At 36.4% G+C, this 14712-nt stretch overlaps 1 protein-coding gene across 7 annotated transcripts in view; it reads left to right on the top strand.

Moving 5' to 3' along the window:
• Window positions 1-14712, top strand: part of DMXL2 (Dmx like 2) — a 141726-nt gene that overhangs the window by 92518 nt on the left and 34496 nt on the right. For all 7 annotated transcript variants that reach the window (XM_073877007.1, XM_025883765.2, XM_073877006.1 and 4 more), the window contains 4 exons: window positions 901-1128; window positions 3053-4729; window positions 7661-7771; window positions 11756-11925. In XM_073877007.1, coding sequence (XP_073733108.1) covers window positions 901-1128; window positions 3053-4729; window positions 7661-7771; window positions 11756-11925 — 2186 coding nt within the window. The remainder of the gene's footprint in view (window positions 1-900; window positions 1129-3052; window positions 4730-7660; window positions 7772-11755; window positions 11926-14712) is intronic.

Below are 14712 nucleotides of genomic sequence, written 5' to 3'. Positions count from 1 at the left end.
GCCATGAACTTGGGTTAGAAAAGCCAAATGATTTGATAGAACCTTTACCTGTACCCGTTTGAGCCTACTCTTCTTGAGGCAGCAGGAATCCAAAAGTTCTTTCAAAGCCTTTGAATTTCATTCTTGGTGTTACATGTTGTTTCACAAAAATGCAAGAGTAGAGCTAGTTATATGACTGTAGGAAAGTCATGAAGCTCTCTGAACTTAAATTCTTTCATTTACTATGTGAGGCAATACCTTGCTATTTCTCAAAGTTTGATTCACGATGCTCTGTTTCAGAAATACCTGGGCCGCTTATTAATGCAGATTTCTGGTGTTTATCCCAAAACAACTGAATCAGTCTTTCTGTGGTGAGGTCCAGGAATCTGCCTGGTAACAAGTTTCTCCTCAAGCTTTTGATACTTTTTAAAGATTTATTTATTTATTTTAGAGAGAGAGAGAGAGAGCCTGTGTATGAGTGCACAAGTTGGGGGGGAGGGGCAAAGGGAGAGACTCCCCAAGCAGACTCCCCACTGAGCAGGGAGCCTGACCACTGGTTGGATCCCATGACCCATGAGATCATGACTTGAGCCGAAACCAAGAGTCAGACACTTGACCAACTGAGCCACCGAGGCACCCCAAGCTTTTGATCCTTTTTAAAATTTGAGAACATTGGACGAAATAACTTGAGGGTTTTTTTTCTAGTTTTTACATGTTGTGATTAAGTCTCTGTGATGGAGTTGGTGATGCTAAGAATAAAATAAAAAAAAAAGTCTGTCAAAGTAGCCGAGCGAAAGTCTGAAAATTGACCTTGTCTCTGAAGTACTTTTAAAGTCTTTGTTTCTTAAATGATAACAAAGTATTATTCTAGCTAATGTATATAGTGATGATAGTAATATATTTCATAATTTATCTTCAAAGCTAAAGCTTCAGAAGGCATTTCATCAGAGAGTCTACTTTCAGTCCCTGGACAGAAGAATGTAGACTCCTCTCCAGAAACTTCTCCTAGTGTGAGCCCCATGCCACACTCTGCATCAATTGCCAATCTTCAAACTGCTAGTAAACTTATTCTGAGTTCTAGACTGGTCTATAGCCAACCTCTTGATCTCCCAGAAGGAGTTGAAGTAATAAGAGCAACGCCTTCCGCAGGTAAGGTAACTTAAAGACTGGGCAGTTGTAGCTCAGAGTGGCCTTCAGTGGGTAAAATGGATGAACCTTTCTGAAATATGTGTTATGTGGACAATTGTAATTTTCTAGTAATGATTTATCTGTTTAGAAATCACAGATCTGTACCTCTGAAACAAATAATGCGATATATATTAAGAAAAAAAAAGAAGATAGCAGGAGGGGAAGAATGAAGGGGAGTAAGTCGGAGGGGGAGACGAACCATGAGAGACGATGGACTCTGAAAAACAAACTGAGGTTTCTAGAGGGGAGAGGGGTGGGGGGATGGGTTAGCCTGGTGATGGGTATTAAAGAGGGCACGTTCTGCGTGGAGCACTGGGTGTTATGCACAAACAATGAATCATGGAACACTACATCAAAAACTATTGATGTAATATATGGTGATTAACATAACAATAAAAAATTTAAAGAGGTAAAAAAAAAAGAAACATGTCTTTATTGGAAAGTTTCCTGTGATAAAGGTAATCAGCCTGAGGGAAAGTGATAAGTTTTGATGTGAAGTTTCTTGCCTGCACTATGATTTCCTGCGAATAGGAATAATATGATAGTACAGTTGCAAAGAACAAATGTGTTCATTTGCAAATTGTTGGAACTTTTTTTAAATTGAGGCTGTTCATTAGCACGTTGTGCTAATCATGTATCACCTTTATTAAATATGTTTGAGCAGGAATTGGCAGGTAGTGTGGGGAAGATATGTAGGATGCACAGTTATATTTTGGCTAGCCTAGAATGATACTGAATTTAACAAGGCAGATAGTTTGGAGGGCAGGTATATTTAAAATGATCTGTCACTTGTAGAACTATTATTAACGAGTTCCCAGAATATTATTTTTGGGAACTGAAATTGGAGGTTCAAGACTGTTCTAATTACTGGTGAATGATTTTGAGTATGAAGGTTCTTTTTTCATCCATAACATAGGTTTGAATTCAGAGTTGGAAAGATCACATTAACGGTTTACTCTGGGCTTTTGTGGCAGGTGCATTCCTGGGCCAGTTTTTAGTCTTTCAAAGTGTTTGGAAAGTTTGGGGTATACACAAGTTTATCAGAATTGGTAATATAATAAATTATATTTTGCAGAGGCTTTGTAAAATGCTTGTAAATATGTTACTTGACAGTAACATTCCAAGGGAAGTAGTAACATGACCCTTAATATTTAGATGGAAAAGGCTCCGATGTTGAAGTGGCTTTCCCAGCATTTCAGAGTTATTGATGGACTAGAACTTGAATCCAGGTCTTCTGACCCCAGTCCTTATCACTGTTACTCCTCACGTTATAGTTGACAGTGGATGGGCAGTGTTGGTTTTGGCAGTCAGGATTAATTATGAGGATTCTGGTTCAATGTTGTGAGTTCGAATTAACCTTATAGAAATGGTGAGATCTAGCAGTCTGTTTAGCTGTCTGAAAACGTTTTGTTGGTAGGGGCAGATTTAGGGTTTGGATTATTCAGGGGCTGGGTTAGGGGCATTTGAATGGGAAACTGGAGTGATGGCTTAAGCATCTCCGCTTAAGCGGAGACTGAAAGTCCAGCGAGGCATGTAGTGAAGGCCTATGTAAATTACAGCAGGTAACAGATTTAGTGATAACAGGTTGACTTGTTTTATTGTGTTTGAGTTTTATTTTAATGGAATATTCACTTCATTTAAACTTAATCACCTAAGAACTAATCAAGTGATTATTCATAATTTCATTTCACCAATGGGCTGTTCAAGACTTGTGTAGATATCTTGGCCAGTGGATGCTTAGTGTAAAGCACTAGTTAAGGGGGGTTTGCAGAATCATAATGAAGAAGCTTATAGTGGCTTTGTATTTATGACATTGTAGAACTTGATTATTAGCATTTTATTTTGTGGTTCTATTATCATGACTATCTGCTTTTTCTTTTTTAAGGTCATTTGAGTTCTTCTTCAATTTATCCGGTGTGCCTTGCACCTTATTTAGTGGTTACAACTTGTTCTGACAATAAAGTACGCTTCTGGAAGTGTAGTATGGAAGCCAACCTACAATGCAAAAGTGATGAGAAGGAAACTTACCATTGGAGGAGATGGCCCTTGATGAATGATGAAGGAGAAGATAACAGCAGTACAGTGAACATTGTGGGAAGACCAGTTGCTGTTAGCTGTTCCTACACGGGTCGCCTTGCCGTGGCTTACAAACAACCAGTCCACCACAATGGTTTTGTTTCTAAAGAATTTTCCATGCATGTTTGCATCTTTGAATGTGAATCTACAGGAGGATCAGAATGGGTTCTAGAACAAACAATTCATCTTGATGATTTGGTCAAGGTTGGGAGTGTACTTGATTCAAGGGTCAGTGTTGACAGTAATCTGTTTGTGTACAGTAAATCAGATGCACTTTTGAGCAAGGATAGATACCTTATTCCAAATATCAAACATTTAGTACATTTGGACTGGGTATCAAAAGAAGATGGCTCCCACATTCTCACGGTGGGGGTTGGTGCTAATATCTTCATGTACGGGCGGCTTTCAGGAATTGTGACTGAGCAAATCAATAGTAAGGATGGAGTAGCTGTCATTACTTTACCACTAGGTGGTAGTATCAAGCAAGGAGTTAGGTCAAGATGGGTTCTTCTTAGATCTATAGACTTGGTGTCTTCTGTTGATGGTACACCTTCGCTGCCTGTTTCTCTCTCCTGGGTGAGAGATGGGATATTGGTGGTAGGAATGGATTGTGAAATGCACGTGTATGCACAGTGGAAGCACGCTGTCAAATTTGGAGACATTGAACCTGATAGTCCTGATGCAGAAGAGACAGCAATACAAGATCATTCTGCCTTTAAATCCAGTATGTTGTCAAGGAAAAGTATTGTTGAAGGCACAGCTATTGCTGATGATGTTTTTTGTTCACCAACTGTAGTTCAGGATGGTGGCTTATTTGAGGCCGCACATGTACTTTCCCCTACTCTCCCACAGTATCATCCAACTCAGCTGTTAGAATTGATGGATTTAGGGAAAGTTCGAAGGGCTAAAGCTATTCTCTCTCATTTAGTAAAATGCATTGCAGGTGAAGTTGCAATAGTTAGAGATGCTGATGCTGGAGAAGGGACTAAGCGACATCTTTCCCGAACCATTAGCGTAAGTGGCAGTACGGCGAAGGATACCGTCACCGTAGGAAAGGATGGTACTCGAGATTATACTGAGATAGATTCTATTCCTCCACTACCACTATATGCACTGCTTGCTGCAGATCAAGATACAACCTACAGAATTTCAGAAGAAAGTACAAAAATACCCCAGAGCTATGAAGATCATACCAAAAGTGAACCAGAAGATCAGTATTCAGAGCTGTTCCAAATCCAGGATATAACAACAGATGATATAGATTTAGAGCCAGAACAGAGAGAAAACAAGTCAAAAGTAATAAATCTTTCTCAGTATGGACCCGCTTACTTTGGCCAAGAACATGCTAGGGTACTTTCAAGTCATCTTATGCACTCAAGTCTACCAGGCCTTACCCGTTTGGAGCAGATGTTCCTTGTAGCTTTGGCTGATACGGTGGCTACCACCAGTACGGAGCTTGATGAAAACAGAGATAAGAGTTATTCAGGTAAATATTCTCACTAAAATTTACAAAGTTATCATGAATAGAGTCATTTCTATAATGTATATAATGACTCACATATTAAATTGCAGTCTTTCTTTAAACCTTGCGGTGACAAGACCTCTCTAGTAGACAATTATTGTTACATAATATGATTAATTGTGAAAGAAAAGACAGTTGGGGTAGGCTATGACTTGCACATATGACTTCATGGATTTGTGATATCTGTGTGCATTCTCACATGAGTTTTTACACTGAAAGCTTTGTGTCATTTTAGATCTATGTAGTCTTGTTTTTTCAAACATATTGACTCCTATGGCTTATTTTAATTTTTATTTTACTTTTAGTAATAATAGCCCATTTGATAATTTTACTATTGAACTGTGAGGCTCATAGGGACCTCGTGAACTGAACTTGTTCCTCTTCCCTTTTCTAAGTATAAATTTTTTTTTTTTTTACAATTACCTAATTTTCTCTGGAACGTCTCTTGAGAAACAGGTTTTAATACATTTCACTCTAATGTGTGTCTTGATTAATTTGCTCTGTAACCAGACCATTTTTGGCTGTCTCCTGAAACTAGATCCCATTCTCTTTTATGCAGATAGTTGAAGGTAATGGTGTTGATTGTAAATGATGGCATTAGCCAAGGAGACCGAAAATTATTGATCATTCATTCATTCAGTAAACATTGTGGAGGAGTGAACAGTTGCTATGTGCCAGGCACTTTATGTACTTTTTCATACTTAATTATCACAGCAATCTTCTGGTAGGTAGCTATTATTATACTAAATTTTATAGATGAAGACACTGATCCTTAGGGAGATTAAGTGACATATAAGATCACACACGTAGTAAATGGCAGAACTGGGGTTCATATGTGGATACATCATTGCCTCCCAGCCTGTACTCTTATTATTTCACAAGACCTCCAAATTTGAGGAAAAAAGACTGTTCTTCAAAGCTACCTGGAATATATCTCTTCATACAGGTTTATCTCCTTATAATATATCCCCAAAGTTTTCTCTTTGTAGATTAAAATAACTAGAGACCTTAGAAGCTTTTGCCTGTGACCAATTTCCTAAACATGTTAATTAAAACAAATCCTAATGATTATGAGGTGTTGTGTACAATAGAGCAAGATTCTCCCCAGAATAGTCTTAAGCCTTTGTTGGAAACTTTAGAGTTTTTACTCTAGGATATTAAGAAAATAGGCCACAATCCATGGAAAAAATAGCCTAAACTTTCTGATTCAGAACTGTGTGATTGGCTGGGCAATATTAAAATGGCTCATCCTGGTCACAGTGCCCTTTCATGAGGTAACTAAGGCAGGAATTAATGTGTCCATTTCACAGGTGGGATACTGAAGCTCAGAGTTAGTATGTTGCACATCTCAGTAAATGGATTCTAAGTAAATGAATTCTTCCCAGTGGAATTAAAGGTATTCCTGACTCTCCTTTCTCTTACACCCCATATCCAGTCTTTGGACAAATGCTACCAGTTCTCCTATATTCAGGATCCAGTGATTTCTCACCACTTCTCCTATTACCACTTTGGTCCAAGTCACTGTCCCCTCTGGCCTGGTTATCGACAAAGTCTCCAAAACTGCTTCATTCTTGGCACCTCAGTCTGTTTTCCACATAGGAACCAGCGATTAATCACATTTAATCTCTCCTCTGCTCAGCATACACCAGTGGCTTGCTATCTCACTTTAGAATAGAAGCCAGATCCTTACAGAGGTCCACAAGGCCCCGTGTGATCTGCATTCATTTTCACTCTACTACATTGGCCTCCTTGTGTCCCAGGAAGACGATAGACACGGTTCTGTCTCACGGTCTTTGCACATTTTGTTTCCTCTGTGTGGAATGCTCATTTTCCAAATTTATGCCCAGCTCATTCCCTTATCTCCTCAGGTTTCTGCTGAAACATCATCTTCTTGGAAAGTTCTTCCCTGGCTACGCTATATAAAATAGAACACTCTTGCTCCAGTACTCTCTTTCTGTCAAGCCTGCTTTTTATTTCTTTCTGTAGCATTACTTGCCATCAGACACATTGTTTCTTTGTTGTTTGTTTTTGTCTCCTAAAATGTAAGCACTGTGAGAGGAGAGATTTTGTCTTATTTACCACCAAATCCCCAGCACCTAAACTGTGGCTCACCTGTAGTAGATGCTTGATTTGTTGAATAGAGAAATGAATGAATGGATGAATGAAAATAGCTAATGGGAAGTAGAGCTGAAACTTGAACTTTGAGAATTTAAAACATTTTATTTTCTTCTAGAAAATATTATTTGATTCAACATTCTTGGTACTTTCTAAGTGGCACTTACTGGTCTGGGTGCTGTTCATACTTTTGCATTGCTTTCCTCCAACAGTGGCTATAATTTTAATTAAACTCACCACACTTTCATACCTTTGTGCAACTTTTAAATAGGAGTAATATTGTGAAATTAGGTTAAGGGTCAACCTTAGCTTTGTAAAACTAGCCTAGGGAATTGGATTTTAAATCTTAGTACTATATATCAGTTGAGCTAACCAGACTAGAAAATACTACCTTTTTAATAATAATGATAATAAATAAGTGATTTCATTTTAGATCTGTAATTCCTGTCTTTTAAATCTCATCTGAATTCACGTAGGAAATGCTTCTTAAGATTGTACCTAGCTTACTATAGTTAATATATTTTTTATTGTATTTCAAGATTTCATTTATTATGAGTAGGTGTAAGTACTGTTACTACCTGTACTAATAGGTAATTATATTTTCCCCACGCATTTTTCATTTGGGAGTTTTAGTATTTACAAATACTTTTTGTAAAGATATATATTTTTAATAAAGATATTCAAGTGTTGACAAAGGATACACTCAAACACATATTTTATGTAAATTGTTATTTTTGAATTTAATGCTTATTTCCTAATTTTTTATTGGTTTGTTTGCAGGAAGAGACACACTAGACGAGTGTGGTTTGAGATACTTACTAGCTATGCGTTTGCACACATGCCTTTTGACATCGCTGCCTCCTTTATACCGAGTACAGCTACTTCATCAAGGTATTTAACTCCTTGTTTGAAGCTTTGCACAACTTTTATTTCATATTTAATGAAATATTTGTATTTGTATTTGGATAGAAAAATTAGCTAAGTCATTACATGCATACTTACCATTAGCCTTAAGATCTTCTTGTCCCATGGTACCCACTTACCCTTCTCTGTGCCTCTTCCAGCTCTACTCTGTGACTTTGGCTTTTCTCTCTCAGTTTTTCAGACTTTTACTCACTAAAGTCATAGTAGCTTAGGAGTAAACCTCGTATGCCTAAGGCCATAAAAAAGTGGCTCTGAATTTCTTTGATGTCTGATATCTTTTCTTTAAAAATTATGTGAATTTTGCCCTATGTATTATTATTTATGTTTATTTTAATATAAGCATTACATTATAAGTCATATACTCACAAGTAAAGCTGATGTTTTGGGAATATCTACCAGATAGTAATCCAGTAAATTTGCATACTTGTAGCGTACTGCCACACACCCTGATTTGAGATGTAAAAATTTATGTCAGCCCCCTAATTTACAGATTAAAAAACTGAAACTAGGGGCACCTGGGTAGCTCAGTTGGTAAGCATCTGCCTTTGGCTCGGGTCATGATCCCAGGGTCCTGGGATCGAGTCCCGAGTTGGGCTCCCTGCTCTGCAGGGAGCCTGCTTCTCCCTCTGCCTCTCTCTCTCTCCCTCTCTCTAGCTGTCTCTCATGAATGAATAAATAAAATCTTTAAAAAAAAATAAAAAACTGAAACTATAAAGTGACCTGCCCAAGATATAGGGTTATTTATTAATAGAGGTTGGAACTAGAATCCCAGCCCAGTGCAGTCTTCATTAGACTATGTTCCTTTTGAAACCAGCATCCTGGACACAGCCCCATAAATAATGCTTTAGTATTGTAGGAACTAGAATACCAGGCTTTATAATTTGTTGTTCCTAGCCATAGCACTTACCCTTTACCCTCATAAATGTTCTTTGAAAATATAATCCTACACAGCTGTCTGATATTCTATCATGTTTCTAAACTATGTTTCATCTATCCAGTCCTTTATTTTTGAGATAAATTTTGCTGGTTTTCTTTTCTATTTGATCACTGTAATGAATGACGCTATAACTCTGCATGTAAATATTCATATATATATATATATATATCTGATTATTTCCTCATGTTACTTTTCCAACAGTGGAATTACTGAATCAGAGGGCTTGAAAATTCTTAATTTTTTTTTGTTTAAGGTAGTTTGTTTTTATTTTTAATGCTTCAGTCAACACTTTATAGTATTGCCAGGCCAGTATTCTAAATTCTGAACATAACTGTATCTTAGTATTTTTTTATTCAAGTATAATTAATATACAGTGTTAGTTTCAGCTGTACAGTACAATGAATCATCAGTTCTGTACATTTTTCAGTGTTCTTCAAGATAAGAGTACTCTTAATCCCTGTCCTGTTTCACCCATCCACCCACCACCTCCCCTCTGGCAACCACCAGTTCTCTGTATTTAAGAGTGAAATTTCTTAACTCTTGATAAGTATTGCCCCAGACAGAAACAGTGTACTCATTTACATTCCCAGAAGCAGTGTTTGATGATTCCAGAACTTAACCCATTGTCGACCCCTGATGTTATCATTCTAAACAATCTGTGCCATTTGATTAGGTTTAAAAAAATGGTATCTAGAGGTTCTTTCACATTTTAGTTTTAAATGATAGATGGTACTGAATCACTTAATGACAGTTGTGGAATTGAAAATTCCATTTTCTCTTTGATGCAGTTAAAACACTGCACATAAGGGGGCACCTGGGTGGCTCAGTTGTTAAGCGTCTGCCTTCGGCTCAGGTCATGGTCCCAGGGTCCTGGGATCAAGCCCCGCGTCGGGCTCCCTGCTCCATGGGAAGCCTGCTTCTCCCTCTCCCACTCCCCCTGCCTGTGTTCCCTCTCTTGCTGTCTCTCTGTGTGTCAAATAAATAAAATCTTTAAAAAAATAAAAAATAAAAAAATAAAACACTGCATATAAGAAGTGACTGCTATTATAGGTGATGATATTAGGAACAGTTTTCAGGGAAAAAGCTTAGTAGATAGTATACAGATAGAAAGGCTAAGAAGAACAGAGAAAAACTGCAAAGAATAACCTGCTATTGGTAGGCAAAAAATAAATAAATAACTACCTGTTGGTGCTCCTGTTCTTTTTTTTTTTCTTAATATCTTTTTTGTTTTTTTTGGTATTAAGATATGGAGCAGGTCATCTTAAACTCTGTAGTTATGATTTTTTAATCTGTAAAACAGGGGGCTGATATAAATCCTTGTATCTCAAATCAGGGTGTGTGGCAGTACGCTACAAGTATGCAAATCTACTGGATTACTATCTGGCAGATATTCCCGAAACATCAGCTTTACTTGTGAGTATATGACTTACAATGCAATGCTTATACTGAAATAAACACAAATAGTTAGGCTTCCAAATATATTCACTGCTCTCTTAATCTTGCCTTCTGGACCTAATTCCCCTGACATCCCTGTGTTTTTTGTTTCCACTTAATCATACCAAAAATTTAATTAATCACATTTCATTTAAGGGTATAAAATGTAATATATTTTACATTCTTTATATTATAAATTTGCTATTAGCAAAGGTATACTGTGTGCATTGCTATGTAATAGCAACTTCTAAAGGAAAGTATCAGTTATTTGATGTAGTGTTTATTTCTTAAATACGGCAAAGATTTAAAAATTAATCTGCCTTTTGGGTTCTGAAAAACTACAAATTGGTGTTATTAAATTTTGACCATTCTCCCCTAAATTTATGGTGTCAGTCAAGGCTTGTTACATTGATTTTGTGTGTGTGTGTGTGTGTGTGTGTGCGCTGTGATTTCAAGCACAGTTGTATATAAATGTTAGCAATGGGAAATTTAAAAGACTTAAGATTATTCAAAATGGTCATAATAGTTTTTCCTTTTATACTTTTTGAAGGAACTATTGTGAAGCAGTAATGACTAGAAAAGTTTTAAACTATATTGGAAGTCTATATAGTAGTTGTCAATGAAAAAATTATACTTAGTAACATTGATGGTCTTCTAGCATTGAGAAGCCTGGGCTGTAATGTGACTATCATTGACTTCAGACATGAGCTCCAAAATGGGTCCTTATAGATGGCTACTTTCACGAGTCTGGCTTCTTTTCTAGGCTCTTGTGGGAATTCTTTCTGGCTTCGCACTATCTCTCATCAATTTGTGTGTGTCATTTCCCTCGTGTTTCCTCTTCACCTGCTCTAAGTGGGATAAAGTGTTCTCAGTAGTGAAACTGTTGATAAACTCCCTTGTATTCCCAAGTCTGATGGTGTTGCCTCTAAATACAACCTAGATCCCTGTCAGTCTTCTATTATGACAAAAAGAGTTTGCCATATACCATCAGTATTAGGCAGCTTTAAGCTACTTTTAGCCAGGGTGCAGAAGGCAGAGGAATGTATCTCCTGACTGTTGTTATTCCCTGCAACTGTCTTGAAGGTGAGACCTTACTGTGAAATGATATTTAGCTCTTTGGCCAGAGGGATGAATGGGGCAGTTTTCAGTATTCAGTGCTAAAGGATATGGTCTGCAAGCAAGTGGCTTGCTGTGAAAAAACACCCAAGGACACAGACCAAGATATTTTGACTTGACCAAAGCTTTCACTGTTGATAAGTTTGGTGTGTGCACGTATAAATGACTCTATGTTCAAATATCTTTCCAGTGATTAAGTTTTAGTGTCCTTATTTTTGCAGAGAAAAAAAGCAAATACTTTGGAAAAAAGGTAGAGATTTTTGGTTTATGTATTCTGCCATTGCTCTTATTTTTAAAAGTTTATAGTGTAAAATCCCAAATGATGAAAGACGTCCTTTTACCGTTTTTTTCTGCTCGAAAGTTCTTTCCAGAATGAATGAATAATTACATGACTATGTGAAAAATTATTTTTGTTCTTTTTTTGACATAGTTCTGAAGGTTATTATTTTGTATTTCTAATTTAGGTGTGTCTACCTGCCATTTTGCCTGGGCTTTTCATTCTGAGGCTGAAGAAGAACTGATTAATATGATTCCAGCAATTCAGAGAGGGGACCCTCAATGGTCTGAGTTAAGAGCTATGGGAATAGGTTGGTGGGTCAGGAATATTAACACTCTTCGAAGATGCATTGAAAAGGTAATTTTATTTCATTGGATGCTTAAGTTAAAAAAAATCTTAAAGATATTATCTAAAAGATACTATCTTCCAGAAAATCTGTAGTGGGGAATTAGTTTTTGCATCTTGAGATCTTGAGAATTTCTTAAATAAAAACTTTTGGAGATTCCAAAAACTTGACCTTTATAAAATGTTTTTGTAGTATATCAATTGCCTTTTGCATATATACTGACTTTATAATATTTATGGAATTGCTTATTTTCTGCTCTGAGTTGAGATGTGTCATAGTTTGAGAAAATTCAAAATCTTTTTTTTAATAACTGGAAGTTTGTCATGGATATGAAAAGTACAGCACAGGGAATATAGTCAGTAAGATTGTAATAACACTGTATTGTGACAAATGGTGACAGCACTTACTATGGTGAGCATTGCATAATGTATAGTATTGTCAAATCCCTGTTATACACCCAAAACTATTTTAACATTGTATGTCAACTATACTTCAATAATAGTATTTACAAAAGAAAACACAAAAATCTAAATTAGAAAGCAAACTTAAGTTGTTATCAGGTATGTACATTATAGATATAAAAGTTCTTTTTATATAAAGGATTCTCTGTATGGCTAGGTTAATAAATAGCAAACTTCCTTTGCACACTTAAAATACCGTTCAATAAAAGGTTTTGATTTTTGTGCACTTGAAGAATGTATCTGTGGCAGCAAATTAAACACACTATAAAATTTTTTAAGACAGGCATTTGGAATCTGTTTTCTGGTAGATTCCCTTAAGAAAAAAATTAGTTCAATAGTTTGTTACTGGAAGCTGAAAGTTCTTTCACTGTTGCAGAAACAAACCATTATTGAGCACCTGCTGTGTGCCAGGTTGGTGCTGGTTGCTTTTCATAAATTATTGCGTGTAATCATCTTATTGGGGGCACCTGGGTGGCTCAATCGGTTAAGCATCTGCTTTCAGCTCAGGTCATGATCCTAGGGTCCTGGGATCGAGTCCCGCATCGCTTCTCCCTCTGCCTGCCTCACACCCTGCTTGTGCTCTCTTTCTCTCTCTGTCAAATAAATCAATAAAACCTTTGGGAAAAAAAATCATCCTATCAGCCCTGCATTACCATCTTCATTTCTACCTGATGGACTAGGGTTAGAGAGGTTAGGTAACCCGCCCAAGCTCCAAGTTAAGTGTTAGACTGAGTCTCTGCCCTTTCTACTCTACTGGGGTTAGAAAGGTGGAATTCTCATTTATTGTTTACTTGTAGGAGCTCATTGAAATTCCCACAAGTACAATTAATGATACTACATTTGTGAAGTATAGATTTATTTCTCCCAAGAGGAATTCATTCCTCTACAGTAGTAGTCATCAAATTTTAGTGACGGAAGAATCTCCAGGCAAACTTATTTAAAATGTATATCCCCCAGGCTCATTTTCATTTGGTAGGTTGAGGGTGGTTAGGGATGCACAATCTTCATCTCAGTTAGTATCCTGAGATTCTTGTGTTCATCGTGGCCCTCAGATCAGTTTGAAATGGAAACACAGAAATGTCATTTTCCTGTACATGTAAAGTTGCCAATAAGATAATCAGTGTTTCTCTCCTCAAAATAGGCACAAATGTAAGAAGGAATTTATTCTCACACCAACCAAGTAATGTAGTTTCTGGTGTATAGGGAGAGTTAATTGTTATAGTATGTAAATAACACAGTATCTACATTAAATTTTTATATTCTAAAGCAATGGAAAAAAGAGGACATATTTTCTCTGAAATGTTTCAGATGTTGTCTACAAAGATCTCTTTAATTTCTTGTCAGCAATCGGTTTTGTCATATAATTATTTCTGATATTTACATATGATTTATTTCCACAAGAAATGTATCTCTTAAAATTGCATCAAAGGGATATGTGAATTTTTGCCTTGAGATATATAAGCTAAAAATGAATAAAAATTTCTCTAAAAATTATTAAACATCAAAATACTAAGTTAAATGATTGAAGGCAGAGAAAATACTAAAAAGGGAGAAGAGAAATAAGTACTGAGAATACAACATTTTCATGATGCAATTTCCGCCTCTCCCATGTCTTGGTAGTTTCTTGCTTTACCATCAGTCACTGTGAGCTAATAAAACGTCTTGTTTTTATTGTTATATCTCTCAACTTAGTGATTTGCAGAACTTATCTAAGTGTCTCTGAAAAATTAAGATGCGGTCTGTATAGTAATTGTGTTCAAAATAATATTATGTACAATAATGTTACTGGCTTAATTTTTAAACTTAATCCTGAGTTGATTAGTTCTGCATGAATTCAGCAACTTTGGCTGTAAGCTCTGAGGAGATTATCAGTCATGTGCTCATTAAGACTCTTTCTCATGGAATTTCTAAGAACTGAAATTTATAAGCTCTTGAAAATAATGGAGATTCAACCTTCTGTATTTGAATTACGTGCCAGAAAGAGGGTGTCTCAGTCCTTTAGAATTGTCAAAATTTGATTGGAAAAATACCAAAAAAGAATTTTTTTTAAAGTATGTTTAAAAAACACAAGCACTTATTTTTGTCTGTAGTAAATGTGTATTGTATATACAATTGTATATACAATTGTATATACAATTGATATTTATTCACAGATGTCTGTATCAACATGAGTTGAGAGAGCTTTAAATTGTGAAATCACATCAACTATGGAAGTTAGCATTTTAGCTTTTACAAAACATTAAGAAATGTAACATTTGGGGCGCCTGGATGTTTCAGTTGTTAAGCGTCTGCCTTCGGCTCAGGTCATGATCCCAGGGTCCTGGGATCAAGCCCCGA

This window comes from Callorhinus ursinus, unplaced genomic scaffold (genome assembly GCF_003265705.2).
Source record: "Callorhinus ursinus isolate GAN/ISIS: 27379988/994484 unplaced genomic scaffold, GSC_fseal_2.0 scaffold25, whole genome shotgun sequence".
In the NCBI taxonomy this organism is placed as follows: Eukaryota; Metazoa; Chordata; class Mammalia; order Carnivora; family Otariidae; genus Callorhinus; species Callorhinus ursinus.
The sequence above is the reverse complement of the archived record's forward strand: the minus strand, read 5'-3'. Positions and strand labels throughout refer to the sequence as shown.